Below are 27,364 nucleotides of genomic sequence, written 5' to 3'. Positions count from 1 at the left end.
TGCTCACAGATAAAATGAGTTTAATTTCCCCCCCTCCTCCCCTCCACGCGTGCTCATGTGCCTGCCTGGCCTCATAGAAATTACTTATGCACAGCTATTATTAAAATAGGGCCAGAGCAAATGAGAAAGAAGCGCTATCTCTGGAGAGCGTGGCTGGGTTTTAGACTGCCGCTGCTGGTAGCTGCTGCCGCCAGGACTCCCTGCTTCACACAGTCAGCGATTCTTCCACACGCACACACATGTGCAAACACAGGAGCCCGAGCAGATGCACCTCACCTCCTCTCAGCTCTTGTGGCAAGCTCTGACCCTGTATTTACTAAATTAACTCAAATCCCTTTTTTATTTTTTTGAGTCGGGAGTTTTTCAGTGTAATGGAATTTTGCAAGCTTTGTGAGAACATCTATTTTCACAAGTGTCTGTCTGCGTGCATGCTAATATGCACTTATATACCGATGGGAGATGTGTGTGTGTGTGTGTTAGAGCGTACATTTGTACTCTTGGGCTTGCACGCCTGTTTTTGTATCCGAATGTAATTTTGTTGTTGGAAGGAAATTTCCTTTGGGTGCACAATGTGCTCGTCCCTGCATCTTCAGAGTAACTGAGGCTATAACAATAGAATGCTGAAGACTTAGAAAATATCAGCCATAAGTGGTGACTCAAATATTTATGTATGCATGGAGGAATGCAGATGGAAAGATGACAATTGGGAAAGGCAAGAGGGAACAGAAGCAAAGTGTAAGAAAAATCTTCTTTTAAAAAAAAGGAAAAAAGAGGTCATGACGGAAGTGTTTTTGTTCAAAGGTTGCTGTATGCTCTCTGTCACCTCTGCTCCATTAGCAAATCAACACATTCCTCTCATCTCTCACTTTGGCCTTGAACACTTGCAGAACATTCATCCTTTTCATCCACATGAGTTGAAGGATGTTCTGATGACTGGCTGCACAGCCTCTCTCTACTCTGAACCCTTTGCCTTCTTTGTGGCTGTGATTCAATAATCAGCTAGAGGATGAAAAAAGAAAAGAAAAACAACACACAAACTCATTAGGTGAAAAAAATCCAAATTGGAAGTGAACTGAACATTTGAAGGTTACATCCTAACATTGTTTGACAACAGAGCTGCTAAAACTGGATAACAAGAAGAATGTAATAAGCTTTGTGCATTTTATATTTTTTTTAAAAAAAAGTTTGTACTGTATCTACAGAGCAAAAAATAGTTGAACATTAATATCTCTGCCAAAATGCAAAGGAGGAAATAAAAGAAACAATGTGCCATTAGGGCCAACTTGAAACATACACAGAATAATGATGCGCTAAGATGTTTGCATTTTGTCTTGAGGCTTCCTGCTGTGTGTATGGGCTTTCTAATGACTGCTCGCTGTGAGGGAAAACAGCCCCTTGGGGACGTTAAGAATCTAATAAATGAGGTTCACTCTCCACTTCATGCACTCTCAGGGCAGCAATTATGTCAAAACAGTGTTTATGGTGGTAACAGTAAAGAATTTTTCTGCCCTCTGTAGACGGGCCCTTTGGTTCTTGACAGGATTTCTGAAGTTGAAATTACTATGTGGTTATGTCACTTTATAATGCGCTAACCTATAGTTTGCAAATGCTATGGTTATTATTGTCAGTGTGAGCACAGAAAGTAAAAGCCTGAATGCACGTGATTGTGTTGACACACTTGAGCATGTGATGTCTGCAACACGTTATTTAAGAATATAAATAATGTTCTTTTAATGTAATTATCGTGCGCAGTGTTGTGCTAAGGGCTGTATTTTGCTCTACAGCAAGCAAAAGCATCACAGCTGGATCAAATTTGTGGAAAGTCTTTCTTTTGACCGCAAACACTAAATATATGTTTTTAAGGAGGGCGAGGGTGGAGAGAGTAGTAGGGTGGGGGAAGGTGAAGGGTCACACCAGCTCTTGGAAATAATATTAAAGGGTTAAAAAATTCAAATTTGGGGTGTACACCAAGATTTTTCCCCTCTTGCATCACACTAAAGTACTGACAGCTAGATTAAGCTGCTTTTTTTTTACAGCTGTAATCTACTGTAAAAAAAAACAAAGTGTTGCAGTGCTGTAAAGAATACACTACACAATACTATTCTTAGCTCTTGGTTATACTGTTATCTCCAAGAAGAGTTTATTACTCCAAAATATAACTGCATGTCCTTGCTCCTGCTCGCTTTCTTGCATTTCCTCTATTCTTTGAATGACAACTTTTAAAACAAATTCACAGTTTTTTATAAATTCCCCTACAGATGAACAGTGGCTTTGTGCCTCTTAAATACATGGATCACAATGGAAGCCCTTTGCTAGCCAAAACCCTAACACAGTTCTGGATTACACAACCGCTGGAAATATGAAAACAACTTTGCAGTCACAAAAATCACGGTAAAATACCATAAAAACACAAGTGTCTTCTTGTTAATATAAAGTGTTCAAGTGCATTAATGCAAAAATGGTACAAACTGTGCAAAAATTTCCTGCAAGTTGGCAAAATATAACCAAGTGTTCACTTAGTATGACAATACTGTACGGCACATTCTTTTCTTAATCATGTTTTAGTTCCTTGAGATGTGTAGCTCTGTGTGGGAAAGAAAGCTGATTTGAAATTTATATTAACTGAATGTGTTACGTACACTACAAATGAAAAACAATAAGAATGATAAATAGCAAAGAAGCTGGATTCAAGTGGACAAAAAAGGGCACAAAAACAAACCAACAAACAATCAAACATATGTATATTATAGTCTGTAATGGGCCAATGTGTGGCCACTATTTGCCTTATCGCCTGGTTATGATGTGTATGGTATAGAAATAATGTAATATATTCTATATGAAAAGTCATATGGGGAAATTCATTGGATTGGCACATGATTTGAGAAGTGAACTTTAAACTGTTGTACACTTAAAAATAATATACTAACAATTTAGCCAAGCCGAACATACGTCTGTTTTTGCACCAATCCAATCAAAAATAAAGAGGTTTATGCTTTTTCTTCATATTTTTTAAGGATAACTTGAGAGTTTTGTATCTTAATATTTATTTTTTAATACCTTGGTTACACTTTAACAGACCTGGACTTGATGAAATACTCTTAAACCTCTTCCCTAAAAGAGTTTCCATTTAAATTGCATATATTTCCATATGTAAATGAAAGAAAATATGGTTGGTTTGCTTACTTTCTATTTTCATGCATATCTGTGAAGCACTTTGAATCATAAAGTCATATATTACGTGCCTCTGAAAGAGATTTTGTTTGATTTTAGATCACTGATTACTTAAAAGGGGATTATATTTATCATGTCAGCTGGCTATTTTGTCTTAGGTAGCAATAACTCAAGAGATAGACAGTCCCAACTTGATATATTTTGCATAATGTTTTTGGTAAATGGCCTGTATTTATATAGCGCTTTTACCATAATGTTTTTGGAGAATCCCAAGCAAAGGACCGCCCTCTTTCAGTACTTCTTTGATGGTAAAATACTTCTGTATCTTTTCTCCAAGATTCCACAAGATATTATCACTAACAGGAGAACCAAGTCCTCATCATCAGTCACATTCAAACACTCTTCCATCCCGGGGGAGCCGTGAGAAAGATTTTCAGTGGTGGTTTTTGATTTCCATGCAGTCCTTTAATGACCCTTATTTGTAGTTTCTTTAAGGACCCTCCCCGTTAGGAGGCTGCAGGGCACTGGTCTACTCTGCCACTGCGGTTCCTGTAAAAGTCAAAACTGCAGATAAATACAGTGCTTGGAGGACATTAGAAGTGTAGTACAAGGGTCCAGTTTTCTTGATTAGCTGATAACCCAAACCCCCTAAAGACCAGTGTTGAATGGCCCCAGAAATTATTTTACAAATGTGTCTTCCAGCAGAAGAAGTTTGAGTCCCTGTGGAGTATTGTGACAGCACTGAGACGAGGGCCAGTGACAGCAGCGGGTGAGAGTGTGATTGAATGGCAGCAGAGGACTATACATCTTTAAATTCCTCATTATCCACTAACACACAGGCACCACGTCTGCTCCTATTCCATTACTTACTCCTCTGTATTGTCATGCTCCAAGAATTCAATGTAGTACCTTTTATTGTAGAAAATGAAAAATGTCATTTTCCTCTTCTCCCTCTCTCTGTCTCCCCCTCTCCTAACACTAATTTAAAATGTCTCATCTCCCTCCGCGTGTTCAACAGTCTGATTGCCTCAGTGCTGAAGAAAGAGGCCTAAGAGGAGGAATCCCCTCTTTGTGAAAAGAAGTCCAGGTGAAAGCAGAGCAGGAGGAAGAGGAGGAGGAGGAGAATGGGGAGTGGGATGATTCATGAAGGCGAGAAATCTGCAGCTTCATCAGAGTCGGTCAAGCAGGACAGCTGCTGCCGTTGACCTCACGAACTAGTGAGAGACCCGCACCTTCAAGGACTAAAGGTCTTCTTTTTCTTTTCCCTCTAGCAGCCTTCCTCCCTCTCCCCCTCCCACTGCTATTCTTTTTCTTTCACACTTTTTCTCTTATTGCAACACTGCAGGATCAGGACATGACCTGGAGAAACAAAGTCCTTCAGGTCTGCAAAGGGGGGGAAAAAAGTACAGTGATGTGGTGTCTCTGGGCCTGAAACACAGCAGACCTCCATGTGTTTGTCTCACAGAATCAGCTGTGAATCTGTTCCCTTTACTGATGGCTGACGGATGATGGAGTCGGATGGATGGAAAGCACATTTCCTAAACAGAGCACCAGATGATACATTATTGAGACATTTTATTGCTAAATACCTGAACTGAGCCATTCTGTGGCTTCACAAACACCAAATTTTCACTATTTTTTAGCCTTAGATAACAATAAAATAAGTTTTCTTTTAAACAGAAATCTATGTATTTATCTATTTAATGTGAGTCTTCTTAAAAATGGATTACAATTCATAAAAATCAAATTAAGCAGAGCGGAACAATTTAAATAAATAGAAAACTTCAACTGAAATATGTCTTAAAGACCTAGATATTTTGTGGTTTTCATGAATGTCAATCAAAACATGTTTGTTTGTTTTTTAAAAACAAGTGAAACATTGTTTATAAAGTGCAAATGTTTGTTTCAGGTTTGCTCACATCAATAGACAAAAATCACATTCGTCCTACTTGAAATGCCATTCTTGACTCAAACAAAGTCAGGCATTTCCAGCGGTATGGATGGAGAGCTCAGTGGCCTGCACTTTCCAAATATTCAACCTCTGGTGTGGACAAACGCGGTGTTCCACTGCCCTCCAGTGGAAACATGCAGAACTGCAGTTAAACTGTTTAATGTTTAAAGTATGAATAAAGAACTTTTTTTTTCTATTCAAAATGTAAATCTAATGACTAACCATAAAGACACCTTAGTATATACCATTAACAACATAGGCAGACCATTAAAATAGTTTCTGGGCTTATCTGAGGGTAGCTGCGTAGGCAGAGACCACCCTCACTAACTTCTGATGCACACACAGTCTTTACTCAAAGTAGGCTTTAAGAGTTAAAGAGTAAAAAAAACAAGTCCCCTTTTAAAAGAGAGACATTCCAGGAGGAATCAGTAGGTCGATGCCTTCTTTAAGTATTTTTATTAAGAACTGAGATTATAATTGAAAGTAATCTCATGTGCATTTTGACTGGTGGATAATTTGCCATCTTAGGATGCATTTACCAGCCGGGAATTGTTGAAATATTATTTAAAGACATGCAATATGTTGTTTACTTATGTTGAAAATAAATAACTGTGCAGAGAGAAAGCTCTACAGAGGGTGGTGAAGGCTGCACAGAGAGTTGTCGGAGGCAGCCTCCCAACCGTCACAGACATATACACCTCCAGATGCAGGAAGAGGGCCACCTGTATCATGAAGGGCCCCACTCACCCAGCACACCCACTCTTTGTCCCGCTCCCCTCAGGCAAGAGGTTGGGGAACATCAAATGCAAAACCACCAGACTGAGAAACAGCTTCATTCCAGAAGCTGTGAGACTTTCGCAATACATAAATGGACAAGAACTGCTATCGTAGCCCCTTAACTGCTGACACTTAATGACACTGTCACTTTATCAGTGCTGGTCATCATGCCCTTTGCTGCTAAAGTATTTACACCTATATTTATACCTACACTCTAAACCCATACTCCATACTGGTACTCAGGTTGTTTCACTCTACTTATAGTATTATTTATTGTATTGTTTTATTACTTGTGATTCCTGTTTGTTAAAAAACAAACAAACAAACAAACAAAAACAACCATTTCTTTATTACTTAAAAAAAAAATTCTGTTTCTTCATTATTTAGTTTCTTTTCACTCCGGGACCGTGTGTACATAATTATGTTCCACCTCATGTTAACATGTGATGCGAATGACAATAAAGCTCCTTAAATCTTGAAATAAATAGAATAAATAAATAAAAAAAATGAGAAAAGTAGGGTCACATTCTATCTGGTAGTAAAGACATTTTAATAATATTTTACCATCTGTTTTACTCTTTTTCCATGATGCTGTAAAAAGCAGAGGAAAGACATGTACATAGTGTGTCTTCACTAAAGATAAACAAGGTTTTCTCTTCCCATTTGCTCGTGTTAAATATTCATGTTATTAAGTGAAGGTGTGCAAGATGAAGGAAACGATTGCGGGGATTCATTGGCCAAACAACAAATAAATAAATAATCTAAATGTTTTTGCTATTCTGAAAAGACATCTGCTCTCCCTCATTCAGTGTTATATTTGAAAGTGAAGAGCATAATCTGCCAGAGAATCCATTTATCACAATTTTTTAGGATGGAATAATCCATGTGTTCAGTGAGGCGTCTTGGCGGAGACCAAAAACTCCTCTCCAGTGGCTCTTTACGGGTCTAATGACCCACCGAGTGAGCACTTAGCGAGATCTCCTGTATTCAGTATTTATAATATTAAGATGTCAGGCATCTGAGGGGAGGAAGGACAGGATCAGGAGTGTGTGGTGAACAGCATTAAATGAAGAGGCTTCTTTTCTGCCTGTATATTAGTGGCTAATCTGCCCTAACAAGATAGACTGGGGTGTACAGCATTCTCCACTGCATCACTGATGATGGGACCAGTAATGATGGAGGAGGGAAGCAGGAGGCTGGCAGCTAAGCCCGAAGTAAGCTACTTTGGCACGGGGTGAAGCACGGCTGGTCCCACAGCCACCAAAGAGTGTGCGTGTGTGTCCAGTTATTAAATCAAATATGTGACACCAAGTAGCTTAAAGCACCAATAAGCCACAAGGCCACTTTGGCTTTAATTTGTTCAAGGATGAAATCTCATGTGAGTTACATGGCATGACTTTTAGGGAAGTGTTGCCTCAATTTAAAGATTGTATGACAAAACCACAGAAGTAATAATGTGTTAAGTAAAAAAAAAAAAAACCCCAAACCAAACCTCAATAACTAGAACACATCAGATGTTTTAGTACATGTTAGTCGTTCTCAAGGTGTGGGCTATTGATCCACTCGATGACCAGAGGAAAATTATGGAGCCAAAACCAGCCAAAAATTTGTTGCTTTACTGTTAATGCTTGATGAAAACTGTAAAATATTACATGGAACATCTTACTGTTTTAAAACCTACAAGTTAAAGTGTTTTAATATTTGAGATCTTGCATGTCTTTATCATGCTTTCAATGGTATTCTAGCTTAGTATGAACTTTGCCCAAATCATTAAAAATGTGATTCCACATAAATCTCCACTCAAGGCCCACTTAATTACTTATTAGGAAGCTTTCCATGACTTTGATCACTTTGGTTTAACGCACAAACTTTAAATGCCGATGAATACAATGTTTTATGACCATGAGGAAGGTCTTTGATATTACTAAGATTGTAAGAATAGAGTCACAGTTTGTACTCTTTGATTTTGGGTGAACAAACCCTCTGACTCTATCCTAAATCAGCTTCTTGTGATGTTGCCATGTGTTCCCAACCTTTGGATTTATCCTGATTCTTTTGAATGAAGTTGAGGTTTCACGAATGTCGATGGAAAGCTACACAGGCCTGCAGTACTGACACTTTCCCAGAACTTCAAACAGGCCCATATACAGTAGCCTCCATGCATGTAGAGGATCAATACGTTGGTGGAAAATGAATCCTCTTCCACACATATTATGGAGCCAGGAGAGGTTAGCAATGTGTCTGCAAATACAGTGGTATTTCTCTCTGTGGAAGAGAGAAGTGCAACTCACTTGAAAGAACCCCACAGCTGAATATTTTCACCAAGTTTAAAGGTTTTCTGCACCGCTGCATTTACATCATGAAAATAGGCAGAAAAAGCAAAGCAATAGTAATGTATGTATATACATACCTGGTCAATAAAGCTGATTCAGATTTTAATAAGCTCTTTGATACTCTCAATATATCAACAGTTCTAACATTACAGTGATATGGATACCCTTGACTGTGTGATTATAAAGTGGCTTTTTAAATTTATCCCCAAACACAGCCTCCCCAAGTCTGATTTGACCTCGATTTAAAATCGTTGTATTGAATTGATGAGTTCTCAATGTTTTGGGAGTCCTGTGGAAGACAAAGCCCAGTGGAACATTTTGAAAGTCATTGACTTTTTTTTTTGTGAGGATGAGACCTTTCAAGGTTTCATCTAACAGTGAGATCAGGTGATGCTTATACATTTACAGTGCTCTGAAAAAGTATTTCCCCCTACAGAATTTCTTACTTTTTTCCTTTGTTTTTCACACTTATTTGTTGATCTGATGTTTCAGATCATGAACGTAAAATATAAGACAAAGATATCCTGAGCAAATGCAAAATTTTTCTTTCCAAATCTATTTGACCTTATGCAAAAAATTAATTCCTCCAAGACCTAATAAACTGGTTGTGCTACCACTGGCAGGAAGAAATGCAATCAAATGTTTGTGATAATTGGAAATTGTTTTAATTCAGCGACACTGGAGGGTTTTCCAGCATGAATGGGCTGTTTAATGTCACAAAGCATATCAATCATACTAAACTTGGACTAAGCCAAAACATTCTTATTTTTTTTAAATTGCTGGACTTGCTGTTGTGTTTCAGATCATTATCCAGCTGCTTAACCCAAGTGAGCCTGAGGCCCAGGGCACATACTCATGGTAGGAGATTCTCCTTCAAGATTTTCTGGTAGAGAGCAGAATTGCAGCAAGTCATCCAGACCCTGAAGAAGCAAAGCAACCCCAGACCATCACACTACCACCAACGTATTTTTCGAGCCAGCTGTAACGGGACTCAGACCTTCTAAAAGGTTCAGCTTTTGTCTCATCAGTCCACAGAATGTTTTCCTATAGGTCTTGATGTCTTCTGGCAAATGTGAGATCAACCTTTGTGTTCTGTTTGTTCAGCAGTGATTTTAGTCTTCGGCTTTTGTCCAGCCTCTTTTTTATAGTTTAATCATGAACTCTGACCTTAATTGAGGCAAGTGACAACTGCATCTCTTTAGATGTTGTTCTGGGTATGCTGTTGATGTTGTAATTTTGGTAGGCTGGCCACTCCTGGAAAGATTCACTACTGTTCACCACTTGAGTAACAAAGTCTTAGCAATGGTCTGTAATCCTGTAAATGTCAGTGACTTTGATTCTTAAATGCTCTTGAATGACTTTAGATAGTGGTGTGATGTGTTGCATTTTCTGAGATTTTTTAAGCATATGTCAGAGGTTCTATTTGAGTGATTTCTTAATTCAATGGGGCTGGGTCATCTTTGTCCAATATTAAAATTTGTTTGGTGATCTGAAACATTACAGTGCAATAAATGTAGAAGGAAAAAAAACCATGAAGGGGGCAAATACTTTTCCACAACACTGCATCTAATTGATTATATCTGCACCTGATCTAATTTCTGTAACACAGTGCTCATCACTGTAGATAACATGCAGACATGTATTGGATTACAACTATAAAAAAAAAGAAGAAGAAGAAGAAGAAGAAGAAAAGGACTTCAATGACTTGCAGGTTTGATATTTGAAATGCTTTACTGACTCAACTGACTTTGTTTTATTACAGGAGACAATTAGTCAGAATACAGCTGGAAGTTCTGCACTAAGTATAGTCTTAAGGATTGTTTGGACAGAGGTTTAACAAGCCACAGAAAGAATGTACAACATGGCACACAGCAGTAAATATAAGGCAGTCAACTTCTTTGACAGCAAAAAGAACGTCACAGAACAGATCATCAAGCTTACAGAGCAAAGTTATGCAACAGCTTGTCAAAATGTTCACTATTCTCTAAAGGCGATGCTTCTGAAGATAATGTAATAATATGGACTGAATCTGATATTCTCATGCTTAGATATGACATGTACTGTTTGCCAGTTTAAAAATATGAATTTACTGTAGCATTATTTTAAAGTGTTAAACCTGTTTGAACCCATCAAGGTGAACATTTCAGGACATTTTGACAAACAGTTACTAGGAAATTATTATAGGACTCCAGTCTGACATAGAGAATAACAACCTTTCAAAGTAAAACGGCTCATTTTCTGCAAAAAGACAAACTTTAAAAAAAAAAAAAAAAAATAGCTGGTGACATTCAATGAGCAACAGATTTGGCCATAGATCAGGAGTATTGATGCAGTCCAGAGAGTAGTTTCATGGTACTAATATTACTTTCACCTTTTTTCCGAACACCTGTATGGATATCATACCCTCTTGTTATTTTTTTGGTTTCACTCCTTTTTCCTTCTCAAACTGAGCAATCTGGTTAAAAATATCCAACAGGTTTGCAGGGAGGTCCTTTTTGGCCCCCATGCTGCACTGCTCATTTTGATTTCCAGCACTTCCTTTTTTACTGTGTCCTTGATCTGGAATGGTACCTTCTTCCATTCGACTTTCCTTCTCTCTTTTCACCTGATCTGCTCCGTGAACTTCCAGCCTGCCTCTATTCTCTTCAAAGAGGTTCCTGGATGATGAGTCATTCCTGTTCTCTGGGTGTTTGGAAGTGGAATTTCCAGAATGCTCAGGTCGGTAACTAGATTTACGACCCGAATACTCCAACTCTCCTGACGAGCAGGATAATTTCCGCTTGGAATTTTCATCTAAACTACTTCTCCTTTTGGAGTCACTGCTTCTTCTGTCTTTCTTCCTGTCACCATCCCTACTTCTATTCCTCCTTTCTCTACTCCTGCTCCTAATCTTCTCTCTATCTGGGCTTCTGCTCAGGCTGCTCTTTGTTTTCTTCGTCCTGCTCTCCTCCCTGTCCCTTCCCTTTCTTTCTCTCTGTGAGGAGTCAGACTCTTCCTCTTCTGAAGCTGCTGACAGCGAGTACAGCTTGAAACTCTTTCTATCATCTGCATCCTTCCCTTCTACCTGCTCCTCGTCCCTCAATCCAAACCCCAGGCCTCCCACCTGGTTGAGAAAAGTAGCTGAGGTATTGGAAGGTGCGGGATACCACTCCACCTCGTCATCCTCCTCTTTCTCATTCCTATCTTTCTTACCCTCGTTGCTTCTCCTGCTCTCCTTTGAGGAGATCCTGCGATGGCGCTTGCTTCCACGCTCTGATTTCCTCCTTTTCTTTTTCTTCTTTTTAGACTGCCTGCGAGAGGACGATGATGATGTGGAGGAGGAGGATGTCCTTGAAGAAGTGGAGGATGAGGAGGAGGATGATCTCTTCCGTTTTTTCTTCATCCTGAAAAATAGAAGACATGTACTGATAATATTTTTCTGCTAAAACAGACAGGGTATTATGAGGCTGTCCTTAACAGAAGTGGCTTTTCTTTTAGCTTTAAGTAAATAAATCAATCGGTCAGCTTACCTCTTCTCCTCTTTTAAGATCTTACGTAATTTTTCAGCACTGCTCTGGCCACTCTTAGTTTTGACCTGTTCCTTAGCCAGTGCTTCCTCTCGCAGGCGAATCGATTTCTTTAGTCGCCGGGTGAGGCGAGGCAAGACGAGACATGACAATGGCAGGCAGCCAAAAGTCCACAGAAACATATTCAAAGACATACACGCCATGACCCAAAACCACACAAAAATCCCGAAACAACAATCATTCATTCATTCATTTATTCAGCCATTTGCATCAGAGCAAGTATGTATGGAGAGGGAAAGAAAAAAAAATCAAGAGGTTTGTAGAGCATACATAACCATCACAAACCAAACAGATCGCAGGAAGAGAAATGTGTGATGAGTTACAGATTTACCATAGAGAATGATGTGGTATGATCCCAGAGTGGGGGTAGATTTAAATTTTTTTTTAGATTGATGGAAGGACAGAGGTGCAAGCAGAGATGTGCAAAGAAACGGTATTAGTCCCAGAATTATGTGGAGAAGGTTTCAACATTACCGTATTTGAACCCGGGACACGGAACACAAGTATCCAGGAGAAGAGGAGTCATTGTTGCCATTGTGCAGATTATTCCCCCCCCCCCACGAGGCAGGTGACAAGACCGCAGCAGTCAGAAGGTCAGAGGGCAGAGGGTCAGAGTCCAAGGGTTGCGAACACACACATACACACCAAAACAGTTCATCAGTATTACAAACCACAGTGGTCGGAGCAAAGTAGAAAAGCATTTTTTCTTTTTTAAATATAGCATTTTTTTGTTTTTTTTTAAAGAAAACATTCCTACATGAATAATATGCACTTTAGAAATGTGCTCAAACTGGTTTCAACGCCATGGACAGCAGCTCATGTCTTTCTTCAGCACCCAGGCGTACCCACACACATTTACTGTTTATTGTTATACTCTTTGCTGTCTCACTCTCTCCTTCTGTGTGCGAATGTGTGTGTGAATGGGTGGATGACTTTGTATAGTGTAAAGTAGGGCTGGGCGATATGGCCTAAAATCCATATCGCGGTATAATTTGAAGCACGTGCGATAATGATATATATCGCGATATATTCTTTTCTTCTGTATACCGTATTTTCCACACTATAAGGCACACATAAAATCCTTTAATTTTCTCAAAAATCGAGAGTGTGCCTTATGTATGACCTACTGACCTCGAACCGATTTTGGCTGCAGAAATCTGTTAAAAAATGTTTTAGTACAACTTTTGTAAGCCGCACTGCTTGATGGATTGTCAAGAGCATTACGGCTACCGTAGTGAGGAGCTTTGCGGAGTAATCTGGGTCCAAAACTCCGTCCGCTTCAGGTCCCAAAGTCAAACGAACACAGAGTTAAAAACAGTCTAAACTCTTTCATCTTTAATAAAATCATCAGCGTTGCTGCTTTACCAGGTGTAACAATTAAGTTTAACATCCAGGCATCCATGAAAACAGAAGTTATTAAATTCAACGGAGTTAGAAGTTAACAGGAAGTTAGCTCGCTAGTTTCCACCTAAACATGACATACCATGTTCTGAAACTAATTCAAACGTACAGCTCTGCTACCACTTCCAACATAAATGAAGAAAGAAAACTAAACAGCAGTGGTGTTTGCAGGGTTACTGAAGTTGGACTACCTGGTATATAATGTTGTGCTACCTGATTGCTAGCGACACAGCTATGTTAGCATAACATTAGCACAGTGAAGCTGGAGGATGAACGCCAACTTTTTTTTCCGCTCGATAAAAGTTAATGTGAGGGATTCTGGTGGTCAGGGACAAATGCAATCGCATAGCAGGATGCTATACACGGGCCAAACTTCAGTCAGAACAACTGAGATTATTCATCCACAATACGAGGTTAGTTATTAATATACTGCAACAACATGGGAACAGAACAGCTGCGAGAGAATTCAACATTAATAAATCAATGTTACGGAAGTGGAGGAAGCGCAGTTTTTGGCTTTCCCCATATTTCAAAAGTGCTTCATCTCTTTGCTATGACTGTCGCCGGGCATAATTTGCAGATGATAATGGTTGTAATGGCTGCAATGCTTTCGACCAAAACAGGCGCAGCTTGATGACGTCATCAACATGCGCTATCGCGATAGAGCGGTATAGTCAAAATCTCTATCGTTGGTCAAATTTATATCGTATTTTCTATCGTATATATCGTTTATATCGCCCACCCCTAGTGTAAAGCGCTTTGGGATCCTTAGGACCAAGTAAAGCGCTATACAAATACAGGCCATTTACCATTCTTTAGTCCCCCCCCCCACCCAAACAAAAAAAAAAAACAAAAGTCACACAACATGCCTCACCCTCATTTTTATCCCTAAATTTAAGGTTATTTTTACCTTTACCATCAAAGTTCATTGTCTTGCTATGCAAATTAAATGACTTGCTATGATTGTCAACAAACTGACAAGTTAGTCTTTTATAATGAGCCATTTCACTATTAAACATTTTATAAGGCAATCTATTATAAATCACCTTTATTAATGCATTTCTTACCAAAGACTTACCTTAGCCCTTTCAGTGTTGTGGCATACTACACCTTACATACAAAAGGCTTAAGTTAAAACTGCTGATAATCAAGTTAATAACTAGTAAACCTTTTTAAATTCATGTCCTATATTAAAAGTTACAGAGGTCAACACTGAACGAGTGTCAAAGGCCTGCATGTATAAAATTAACACTGTCGTGGTACAGGAGGTGTTCCTTATTTATTGAGCTGCTAAAGTTGTGCAAATGTTTAGTGTTTAATTAACAAGCCTCAGATTAACCACGAAATCCACTGCTTCATGTAAGACAATCTTATGATAATCTGTCAACAACAGTCTTTTCACAGCAGCCATTCTAACACAAGGACACAGGGGGAGTAACAATGATTAGGGGAAATACCTGCATATAACACAGCCTTCATTAATATTACTACAAACACCCGTTTTTACCAACTACTTCAAATTGACCTGTCAAGTTTCCACTAATGCTGTAATATTCACAGTTCTTTCTTCAGTCTTTGAATGTAATACATTTTCATAAAGTTGATGGGAGTGAAAAGCACAGCCCAACCAATAGAGGATTTTCCAGACTAATATTTGGGGATTTAAAAATCTAATATATTGGACAGTTTTTTGTTTTTTCAGTTACATAAAACAAACAGATTTCCCTCACATTTTTCTATGTAAAGTTATTTGTGTAAAAACAACCTCAGCAATTCTTTTGCTTCCAGTTTTCACTTCTTCTCTTCCCTTGTCAGTGCGGATATAGAGGTTTTTTCACCTATTGTTCAGGATATCATTTAATACTAGCAGCTACGTGCACTGCCACAGCAAACAGAAAGGGATGTGGCTGTCAGTGGCATTCCCAGCGTAGGACAAAGCAACCAATGCAGCAGGTATACCGAGGGCTTAAAACTGACTCTTTTTTTAACTGAATTCTACTGTGATCATGTGCGTAAACACTCCAAAAGGCCTCTTTTGAGCAAGGAAAAATTCTTACTGCTATCAGAAATATCTGGATCTGTAGCTGCTTAGTCCCCAGTGGTCACCGGTTAGCTGCTAACTTTAGTGTGCCTGTTTTCTCGTGGTCAGTACACAGAGCCACACATATTTGTTAAAAAAAACATGTTAAACATATGTAAGCAGAGCACACATAAATACAGTTCTGGGAACTTGTCAACTAATTTTACAAGAAACTAATCTGTCCTCATACCATCCCTTTCTCTGTGTTGTCAGAGCAACAAGCAGCTGCTCATTTTTTCCACCTTTTTTATTAATTTTTCTGAAGTCACACAGAAATAACACCATTTTAAAATTAAACTTTGATGGGACCATTATTTCTGTATCTGCTTTAATAGTTAAGCCTAAAATACACACACTGCATACCTGACAACTTTTTTGAACCCCTCAGGCACGCGTGCATGTGTGTGTGTGTATGCATGTGTGTGTGTATGTTGTGTCCGCTCACCTGTATAGTGTCTGTGATCTTGTGCAGGGCTTCCTGTGCCTCAGGGTTTGAGCCATCTAAAGCTAGAGCTCTTCTGTACAATCCCTCAGCTGTTACTAGCTTTTCCTGTTCCTCAAGCCTGCAAGCACAAACAAACATCCTTTGAGTAAATGATAATGAGAGATGAGATGAGATGAGATGAGATAGCCTTGAGATGGTCTTTTGCCCACAACCAAGATGACAGACCTTGCCGACCATACATACAATACAAACATCACATTGGGGAGACAGGTCAGGCCAGGTAGCGAGGAAAAAAAACATTGAAATGTGCAACACAAAAGGATAATACAGGAATGCACAGGTATCAACACACCATAACACAATAAACACAGACAAGCAACATGGGAAAGAGTTCCAGTGTGTACATCTGATCTGGGACCGCTACAATCTTTCGACTGCGCCTCCAGCTGACCCGATGTCCACATCATGGGGGAGGTAAGCGTTGGAGGTGGCGTTGGATCCGGGGTAGGGAGGGTGATGCGTCAGTGAGTGCTTATCAGTATCAGTATATGTATGTGTGCATGTCAATAGTTCAGCTGAGACAGTGTCCTTCGCCCTGCCAGGCTAAGTAAACAGTCTTCCAGCCAACCCAGGTGGCCTTGTAGGGAATGGGAAGGAACAGACTCAACACAGTCGTTATCAGGGAGTTGTGGGGTAGCCGGGTTATGATGGTAATTGAGAATTTCAAGCTGTTTTTTAACACTCCGACACTGGTCTCTCAATCTCCCGTTAATAGCTGCGAGCTTCTCCGTGATGTTATTAGCCGTCGATTCTGTGGTCTTGTCACTCTTTTTGCTCACATAGCAGATTCTGAGACCTCACGAGCGCAGCCAACTGATCCGAGGTGTAATCCAGCTCCGCCCAGAGATGTTGTTCTGAGTTGATTCTTTCCTGATGTAATCCAACATACATACGCTCAAAGGTGTTATTCTGAGCATTCACTGCAGTCGTAAGCGCCTCCAAGCTCTTAACCATGCTGCCTTCAGTGAGCCCTTTCTGAGAAGTCGCACCTGTCGTTCCAATCCCAGCGGGCAGCCTTGTGGAGGTTTGAACAGCCGGTTCCGCTCTCTTAATTCTCCGATAAGCCCGGGCCAAGCCAGCTCCGATCAGCAAGAACCCTGTTATCATGGTTCTGAATAGGTAGATATCTTCAGCGTCCTCGATCGACAGTCCCGCCAGGCACACGATCCTCTGCCACCCGTCCATCGTGTATCCGGCAGGGAAAGTCCATCCAGGGCACTCGGGTTCTCCCGAGCCTCTCGTTAAAGGGTGTCAATAGCATTCAGAGACCAGTTGATCAAATCCATAATTCTCTTTTAGGTTTTAGACACAGACTGTGAGAGAGTGTTCCAGGGAAAGTAATACAAAAAAGACACGAGACTAGACAAGGACATAAGAACTAGCAGGGAAGATAAGGGAGAGGAGAAAAAGTGCGTCCGCCTCCTCCGAGAGCCAAAGAAAAATAATACATGTTATTTACATGTTTCTCCCTTTTTCACGGGAACAAAGCAGCTGAGCTGATGCTCGCTCACCTGTTTCAGAATAGCCTGTGAACCTTTTTCTAACTTCGTCCTTCTATGCAGCTTCTATTCATAAACACTAGCAGTGCACCATAATCAGGCTGTGAAATGGTTAAACAGGGAAAAAGGAGCAGGCCAGAGAAAGCTTCGTTTCCTCCTTGGGAAAAATCAAAGTTGTTCTGTCTGTAGTTACCTTGCACATTGCTCTTCATACCTGGATTTAAAATCAATAGTATTTGCATACTGACATATCAGGCCCATTGTGCACTGTAACAAGAAAAAGGTGGTGGAGCTGGCAGCTTCTCATTAACATTCTTAAACTTCTCTCTGATCTGAGTCTTTCAACTAGTAGATCACGACTGAACTGTAAGCTCTCATTTCACATCTGCCTACTAAGTGAAGCAGTACTTACTGTTTTCCTCTCTCCACTAGTGTCTGACACAGATACTTCTTGGCGTTGCGGTGATCAGGACAGTTCTCCAGAGCTCGTTCAAAATCTGTTATTGCCTTCATGATGCTGCCTTTGTTAGCATACCTGTGTACAAAGTGAAAGAATCAGAATCAGAATCAGAAACTTTATTGTCATTGTCATGAGAACAACGAAATTAAGAATGGTCCCCGATCATTGCATCATCCCTAGCAATATCAAAATATAAATAAAACAATAAAATTCAATAAAGCACAAAAAAGACGATAAGATTGATCTCATTTTCAGGACTATGCCAGGTTTCGGTAACAAGTGTCATGTGTGTTTACCAGGTACTAAGCCAAAAGCAACTTTTCATTCCAAAGAGCTACGACAATAGTACAGGACCATGTGTGGTGTCTTAATTACTGTTCCTCATTCCATTCTGGTATGGGAAATGGTATGAGGAAACTTACCAAAGTCGTTTAAAATGTCTTGATGCATCCAATAAATAAACTATTGTAAACACTGTATATATTTCTTGTAATTTAAACCAGTTAGGTGTTTACAGGGTCATGAAAGACGAGGGAATATCTCAAACAAGGACAGAATTATACAAACAACAGTTCTCATCATTTGAACTGAAAGCAGACTCACAGAGCTCCACGTGCCACCAGTGCTTCTACATTACTAATGTCTATTTCCAAGGCTTTGTTGTATTCATTCATGGCTTCCACATGGCGACCATGTTTGAAGTGGTCCACCCCTGCACGGACACTTGAAAAACACACAAGCAAATACAAGTCAGGTTTGTATTATTGTGAAGTCTAAGCCAGGGGGAATAAGTGGTCCAAAAACAAAATGATGCAACATCCCATCCATTTTCTGTGGTCAAAGTTGATAGCTAATACATTACCACTTTAAGGCCCAGGATGCAGACTGTTTCTTCCTGATTGCAGAAGCAAAATCCTCTGCTTGGAAAAGTTTACTGTGGCGAAAAGAACCACAGACACCACACTATTTAACAGCCTTGCTAGATGTCCAAACTTCCATTATTGCATGAATCTGCTTGCAAATTTGTATGAAATTAGGGGAATTACTGTGTAATCGCACCAACTAAAAGTTTACCTCTGCAGTCCACGCATCATTGACGGTGGGTGGGTATCACTAATTCCCACCTTTTCCAGCAAGTAGTCCACTACAGAGGGGTTGTGGTATCCATGACAACCTGTCAGTATACGCTCATATGTCTCACTGGAGTCAGTGGCTGCCTGAACACTACGACTAAGGAGAGAGCAGTCACTGCAACCACACGTTAATGCATTAATACATATTTATATCAGATTAAGCTTTTATATTAAAGCTCAGGCTACATATCAGCCCGCTCATTTGTGTAACAAAATACATCATATTCTTGAAAAAAAGCATGAATATAAAAAAGAAAAATTCAATCACCAAACTTTACATTTTACATGAGCAGTGACTGCGAATACAGATGGTCTGCTGCAGCTACAATCAACTGAAGCTTGATATGAAACACTAGTTCAAATGCTTGTGTGACATTTCTTAGTGCAATGCTATGCAACAGTATTCACTCGAACTAGCTAAGCAGGTTTGTTTTTCTTCTTTCAGCAATCCGTGTTGTGTTTCTTTACCTGTAATGAACAGGCAGCTCCTCCTTGGTAATGACACCAAGTTTGATGTGCTCCAAGCTCGGAGAAAGACAGGCCTGATGGAGCGACACTGTGATTTTCTCCTGGTAGCGATCAATATCTTTCACTCCAGCTACAGAATAAGAAAAGATCAGACCATCATTCTTTACATATCCCATTACAGTACTGCGAAGCAGCACTATGGAGTTCAAAAAGCAGCAAGCATTTCTATGATTATAACTGCACTGCAAACCTGAAAATTAAAATAGGATAAAAGACTAAAACTTTAAGATATAGGTTGTGTTGAGATACAAAAAAGCCTCAAATGGAAAAAGATACTATCATAGGCCAATTTTCCGTGGAATGAAGGTATTAGCTAGATTAATATACTTTATGCAGGTTTTGTCTGTCTGATAAATCTATTGTTATAAAATGTTTTAAAGGCTCCTGAAAAGAACTGCAGTATATGATTCTGGACCTCAGTGTTCTGGTTGTGTTAGACACAAACCTCTGATGAAGTCCCCAATCTGGTAGTACGCCAGGGGATCATCATGGCTGCCAGTGGAGGGAATTTCTCTGACATGACACAGAGCCTGAAGGGTGAAGAAAGATGTGCCTTTATGAAACAATAGTAAAATGCAAGGTGGATGGCCGATTTAGTTCAGGTGGACAGAACAGCAAATTTAATTACACAACATTTGCACCATTTACAGTCTGACAACAGAAACTCTCCAAGCAGCTTTCTGTTGAGGAATTTTTTCACTTGTAATACCTCAGTTGAGGTGGCTTGATGACAAATATGCAGGTGGGTTTTTTTTACAACAGACATGAAGATGAAAAGCAGAACTCTTTTGGAACTGCCACTCCTGTACGTCCCGTAAAGCACAAGACTAAATGACGATTACAGCACAGATATCATCACATGGACTCATAACATGAATTTTAAGCATGACTGTATTCTTATGTAAACTCCACGCAAAGAAAGAACTGGCAGTCACTCGGGTATTCCCAGAGCTACACAGCCGGTTTTTCATCAACAACTAGCCAACAGTCCCAAATTTTCAGCTTCTACAGTGATGATTTATGACATAACTCAATGACATTCAAAAGGAACTGAACTGAACTTGTTGACCTACCGACAACTCTAAGTCCTCAATGTCTCTTTTCAGACCTCCTGCTGTGCAAAACAGAGTGAGAAAGAAGCCGTATTCTCTAATGTTGTTGATCCTCCCCACCACAATGTCTCCTCTTTCCAAATCCCGGTAAATCATGGATCGCCTCTCCTCATACGACACCTCCATGAATACCTCCATCGGTGGCATGACTGCATAGGGCTCTGAAAGAGCGAAGACAGATCTGATGCAGTGTGTCACAAAATACAGACACTTTTCTCAACATCAGATAGGGCCTATGTGCAAGTCATACTCATCTTCATTTACACGCACAAGAATGAACAACACACACCTACAGCCTCCTCCTCCTCGTGCTCCTCTCCTCGAAGACCAGCGGTTCTCCATACTGGACTGAACAGGATGTCAGCCTTCCTGGCAATGAACTGCTCCACAAGTGGGTTGCTCTGCTCTTCACACCTACTGCACAGAACAACAACAAAAGAAAGATCAGTAAGATCAGCTGGACTGAATTCACCTATGACAAACTAATTCTTGTATAATGGTGCAAAGGAAAATGAAGTAATGCAACAGAAAAAGGTTGAATTAATACACACTCCTGCTCTTTGTTCACAGACCTTCATTGAGAGTTATTGTATTACACTACTGATTTTTATTCTACAATGACAGCTGCAGTAGCTAGTCAAAAACTAGGGCTGAACGATATATCGCATTTGCGATAATATCGCGACATGATCAAGTGCAATTTTCTAACTGCAAAGGCTGCGATTATACTCTGGACATGTCCAAATTCATGGGCTGCATCCTCCTGAGGCCGCATTTGTAGACCGATTACGTCACAGCGACGCGCCGAAGGCTGTCCAAATTACTACCATATCCCAGAATTCATAGCGCGGCCCAGCCAAACTCCAGTTTCCAGCAATGGTGGCCGCTACTAAGTTTTAAAATTACTCATACTAATCTTTCTGGGTCACAAAATAAACTTTTAACATATTTTCAGGCGAGAAAGTAGTTGTGTAAACATCAAATATCTGCTCGGTTTATCAAGATATCCCATATTTGCAAAAGTGCTTCGACGTTTTCAGAGGCGTCTGCTACCCACCAGCTCGACAGCTAGCCGGGAGCTCGAGGGTTACTGATGCGGCCGAGAACGGCACAACTCCCGGCACATCATTTTCAGATCACCGCGGAGTTTCGCTGCTCGGGTTAAACGTAATATATAAGTCACTTAGACAACCTAAAAATGTTATTGTTGGGCTTTTTTCAGTGTTTTGTTTGTTCGTGAGTAAATCGGTTTGGCTGAGATTAAAGTTATTAGATTAGATAAAATAAAACTTTATTAATCCCCCGGGTGGGTTCCTCCTTGGTTTTCACACAGCTGACTAAACGTCAAACAGAAAACTTATTAAACAGAAGTATGAGACAGTCGAGAATTTACACCAGTGTCTGGTTATATTTTAGATAGCAAGAAGCAGACGGCCGAGTTTATTAAACTCCACCGAGACAGCGGTGACGCTAATCAGAAGGCTAGACCGTCCAATTTCACGCCTTTAAACTTTAAAGGCGTGTTTGTGTGTGTGTTTATACAATTGCTATTATGTTTGCACTTTATGTGTAATGTTACTGACTGCAGAGATCAGTAAGATGTGTGTATTTTTTATTTATTAGTTTTATTTATTTAATATTATTTTTTAATTGAATGACTGTCTAGTAGTTCACAGATGTCGAAAAACTGAGTGTGGTAAAGCCACTGATTTTTTTTTATGTATATTTCTGCAATCTGCACATTGTACTGACTTTCATTTTAATGTTTACACCAGGGTTCCTTGCCAGCACTTTATGCTCAGATGTTTGTAAGCTAAAAATAAACTATTGTGTATGTTCAAATATACTGTTGTGATTGAAGAAGTTAAATAAAAATGTCAGTCATCAATTCATGCATCACCTCATGTCATCATAACAGAGGTCTGTCTTCCAGGAAAGAACAGTTTAAAATTAATGTAATATAGTATTGGCCATACTATATGATGTATTGCTTGTCTTTGTTTAATAATACAGAAGACAAAGACCTTAAAAAATAATCGCATATCGCATCGCAATCGCAATATTGGGGCAAAAAAAAATCGCAATTAGATTATTTTCCATAATCGTTCAGCCCTATCAAAAACCGATGCGTACTTTTTGCACCTCTTTTCATACAATGGTATTTTAGTTTAACTACACCATTCACAAATGATTGGGGGGAAAAACATGTGTGGAAACAACATATGCTTACATGGACAAAAGTAGTGCGCCACTGACACATGACACCTACAGGTGTTGCTCGGCCATGGAAACCCATGCCATGAAGCTCATGGTGTGCCTTTCATGTACTGATGTTAATGTCAGAGACTTGGAACCCTGCAGTAATCAGGTCAGCAGAGTGTTGGGGATTTTTTTTTTTGACACAGTGTGCCTCAGCAATTGATGAGCAGCTGATCACAGAATACTCAGGAGCAGTGTGGGGCTCACAGCTCATCCAGTAAATTCCCTGTGCCCCCTAAGCTGAATTATACTGATATACTTCAACTATAAGTTTTAGTAAGTCATACAATTTGTTATTAACAAACTTCCACAAAGTTCCACATCGCTGGTAAGTGTTACTGCACTGCATGCCCAGTTTAATTAATGGTTTCACATGAATTTAGTTCTTCTGCATCAATCACTGCACCCAGCACAACTGCAAACAGAGTGGAGGGGCTGCTGCAGGTCAGACTTTCTTGATTTGAAATGTAAAAGAGGTCATTCATCACTTTGTGCAGCTACATTTATAGCACGTATTTTTGCAATTTTATATCTGTGGCTGCATTTCTTTATTAGTGTACATTGCATGTATAGTTCTAAATATTGATAGTGTGTTTTTTATTGCAATTGCAAAGTGACTTGACTCGATGGCTGCCTGTCAAAGTTTGTTGCCTGTCTAGTTCATATGGTCTGCTTCCTACCTAACCTGGGAGTGAAGACATTTTATAAACTGATTTGCTGCAGGAGTGGCATGGTCTTGCAGTACCCCACATGTGTTCAGTGAGCTCCCTATAATGACTCATTCTTTCACAAATGTCTGTAAAGTCAGACTGCATGTCTAGGTGCCTGATTTTAGACATCTCTGGCAATGGAACTGAAAATACCTAAATTCAAAAGCTGTTAGGTGTGGTGAAGTCCTTTTCTGCATATTTCTTGTGCAATTTAATTATAAGTCATTTTAAATCCAGAGAATTTTCGAGCAAAAGTTGCAAATTCCTCATTAGCGTCACCATTTCTAGGCAGATGTCAGCTTATGAACTGAAAATCTGCTGGACGAGCAATAGGAGATTTAAACAGTAAAATTATACTGGCGATAAGACTGTGATATTCACTCATCTTTGTTTTCAGAGCGTTTAATTCACAACCTATATGCAATATCATCTTTGTCTAACACTTTAAGAGAAAATAATGATGCGCTAGCATTTTGTCTGTACTTATGACTTTTGGCATTCTGCAGCTGCCTGCCGTGGTACTCATAAACTCAGACATACCTCTCATACGTGGCTTTGCAGAGGTCAGACACCACCGCTTGGAAGTCTGGATTTTCCGTTTGTTCACATTTCAGCGTATTGAACAGGGATTGTCCATGATACGTCAGACATTGCCTCAACAAGTCTCTGTCCATTCTCTGCTTTTACGGGACTGAACTCACATTATTGTACGAGTCAAAAAATACCGAAGCGGCCGAGCACTCTTTTAGCGATGCCCATGCCAGCACAATTTAGAGCTTACCTTGAGGTTGAGACAGTACTGCAATTTTTTCCAAGATTAAAAAACGCTTAATTATTTGCAAAAAAGACTGAGAAGTCCACTTTAATGTATGTAAGTTAGATAACAACCAATCTCTGTTGTTTAGCTAGCTAGCAAACCCACCAGCAAAAAGCCGCACTAACACTGTTTCCGCAGTTTGTTTGTCTTCATAAAAAGCCCCAATATTGCGGCACTGCACATACACGGACTAGGTGTTCATGCAACACAAGGAAAATTGTTGTTTTAGCTATTCAAAGTTTAGCTAATGCTGAAAAAAATTCACTAGTAAGCCAGGAGTCATGGACAAATGAGCATGCGCCGTGTGTGTCACACTGAAACAGTCGGGAGAAACAAGAACCACATGGGAACGATGGCGATAACTGCTATTTAGTTCGTGTTTATATTTACCGCTTAACGCAAATTTTATTTTGCCCCTATTTGTAATAGTCTTTGAACATTCAGCTTTCTTTTTTATGGATATTTTGATTTCTTATGCAGAATAATTCATTTGACCCCTGATTTAATGTGAGCCTTGTGTACTTCAAGCAAGAAAAGGTTGATTTTATTGCCCAATCCATTTTTTTTTTAAATTTCACTAACTTCTAAAGAGTTTGGTGTATACAGGGTTTTCAAAATAAATAAAGTAACTATACCCAGCATGGAAAAATTTCTGTGTTCCCCAATGACATATATAGGAACAGAGGTGTCTTAGCTGTGAATTGCTGAACAGAATGTTGGAGAATAACAGGACCCCTGAGGAATGAAAGACTTTCAGAAATCCCTGTCTGTGAGCACAGTTCCCCATGTCTGTGAATGTATGTTAAATGTCTACCATGTGCAAAACAATAGAACAGGTTAACATTATCCAGAAATGCTGTTGCATTCTATGCATTCTCTGTTGCATTCAAAGGTCATTTAAAATGGACTAATGTAAAATTGAAAACTGACCTGTACTCAGTGACTGGTAAACTGATCCTGGATCCAGTAAAACAGCCACAGACCATCACACTCTCTCCTCTATGTTTGACAGTTGATGCCACACATTGTAGAATCATCCTTTCGCCTGCTTGGCGGAGTACAGAGATCCAGCGCGATGAACCAAAAATTTCAAATTTTGATTCATCAATAATAATACCTTTTTCCAGCCTTCAGTAGTCCAGTGGCGGTGTTTCATGGCCATTGTCTTATTGTGACATCTTAGCAATGGCTTTTTTGCTGCAACTCGCCCTATCAAACCTGCAGCTCAAAGTCTTCACTCTCTTCACAGTTGAAACTGAGACTTGCTTACTACAACCACTATTAAGCTGTGCCTGAAGCTGTTGTCCTGTGAGCAGCCTATCATGCAAGCTGTTACCTCTCAGAAAATTGTCCTCGAATCAGTTGCGGCTTTGGGTCTTCCAGACCTCTTCCTGTCAGAGTTTTCCCCAGTTTCGGAGTGCCTTTTGATGGTGAAGGAAACTGTAGTCACTGACACCCTGAGTTTCTTTGAAATTTCTCTGTAGGAAAGACCTACATTTTTAAGTGTCATGATAGTCTGTCTCTCTTCCATTATTAACTGCCCTTTTCCCACCATTTTTGTAGCGACACACTACTTTGTGCAGTACAGTACTATTCAACCTTCATTGCTGCATAAAACCTTGAAATTGTTAGCCCATTTTGTTTTACCTGTAAAAGGTCTTTTTGTATAATTTTAAAATGTACATTATTTTTCAGTTTTGGGTAACCTAACATTTTTTTAATCTCTGGCAGTTAACTACTTAACCTTGTACCATTTCAAGCTATTCATTGGACTTGGATTACTTAAATTGCAATAAATAACTGGAAAGATTAGGGTGTTCTAAAACTTTTGACCAGTATATATTGTGGCGGACCACCAGGTGACTCCACTCACAGATTTGGGCGCTTTTTGGATGTGGAGTTCTGGTGAATCCAGTAATAAAGTTGGAGTGAGACACTGAGACCTCTCCTGTCGTCTTTACGTGCCTCCACACTGGAAAAGCATACCAGCTCTCATTTTCACACCTTAGTCAGGACATTGAATGGGCATAATGCTTTCCCTAGCCCCTTACAATAACATTAACCATCAGAAATTATTGCCTAACCTTCATACTTACCTTAAACCTATATAACCTTGTAACCCTAAAACAGCCACACACACACACACACACACACACACACACACACACACACACACACACACACACACACACACACACACACACACACACACACACACACACACACACACACAAAAAATTATTCTGAGGAGGAAGTCCAACACATAATGAAAAACTTGTTTGCCTACCTCATGAAGTTTTAGTTACTACATGCAATGTAAGTCACTTTATGTACACGAGCTATTTATATTTCTTAAAAGGAAAAAAAAACCGTCAGCTAAGTGTATTAAAAAATGTGCAGTGGACAACAAGAACAATTCTAATCTACAGTTAACAATTTATATTTGTTGTTTTGTGTTATTAATTGTCTCTTTATTAAAATCAAATGAAATGCTTTGCTTATGACTCATAAACACTAAGTGATGTACTCCTACAGAGTGCTTCCATTCATAGCCTACAATGAGAATTTTACTTAATAAGATCACGAAGACACTACAAATCAGACACTACCAGATACGACAAACTAAGTTAAACTTGTAGAGATTGTAGTGACATTAACTGTTGAAACTGGACTGCCACCCTGTGATGCTGCAAGGCCCATAGTGTAAGTGTGTGATAATATTAATAAGTAATTAAAAAGTAAAAATGAATTTGTCCTACATTACACAGATATGTATTTTCCCGTGCACATACCTATTTTTTTCAGTTTCTATGAACGTTGTCTCTGTCACAAATCCTTAAACATTCCTTTGAATAGTGGAGGGAGGAGCATTTCATGATCTAAGTACAATGCACAATCAGACATAAAAACAGTCTGTGCTGAGAGCAGTGAGAAGTAACTACAACCATCATGGAAAGAAAAATTATTTGCTGGATAATACTGCTTGGACATTTTCATGCAGCACAGAGTAAGTAGTTATTACAAGTCATATCTGTATCATTGTTTGTGGGATAGTAAGAACT

The 27,364-nt window shown here is 39.5% G+C and overlaps 1 protein-coding gene across 3 annotated transcripts; it reads right to left on the bottom strand.

Moving 5' to 3' along the window:
- Positions 1-287: 287 nt before the first annotated feature.
- On the bottom strand, positions 288-24,609 carry ttc14 (tetratricopeptide repeat domain 14). 3 transcript variants are annotated; one of them, XM_026147141.1, is made up of 13 exons: positions 24,267-24,609; positions 24,026-24,176; positions 20,806-20,933; positions 20,478-20,677; positions 19,850-19,934; positions 19,345-19,474; positions 18,818-18,973; positions 18,606-18,677; positions 18,347-18,466; positions 17,696-17,818; positions 15,725-15,842; positions 11,742-11,848; positions 9,938-11,615 (listed from the first exon to the last, which is right to left on the bottom strand). In XM_026147141.1, the coding sequence occupies exons 2-13, from the start codon at positions 24,157-24,159 to the stop codon at positions 10,643-10,645; spliced, it is 2,346 nt and encodes a 781-aa protein (XP_026002926.1). In that variant the 5' UTR covers positions 24,160-24,176; positions 24,267-24,609; the 3' UTR covers positions 9,938-10,642. The 3 variants fall into 3 exon arrangements, with proteins under 3 accessions (XP_026002927.1, XP_026002926.1, XP_026002925.1); XM_026147140.1 differs by having other exon boundaries at positions 24,026-24,609; XM_026147142.1 differs by lacking the exons at positions 9,938-11,615; positions 11,742-11,848 and adding an exon at positions 288-999 and having other exon boundaries at positions 24,026-24,609.
- Between the last annotated feature and the right edge of the window lie 2,755 nt (positions 24,610-27,364).

This window comes from Astatotilapia calliptera, chromosome 17, assembly GCF_900246225.1.
Source record: "Astatotilapia calliptera chromosome 17, fAstCal1.2, whole genome shotgun sequence".
NCBI classification, from domain to species: domain Eukaryota; kingdom Metazoa; phylum Chordata; class Actinopteri; order Cichliformes; family Cichlidae; genus Astatotilapia; species Astatotilapia calliptera.
The sequence above is the reverse complement of the archived record's forward strand: the minus strand, read 5'-3'. Positions and strand labels throughout refer to the sequence as shown.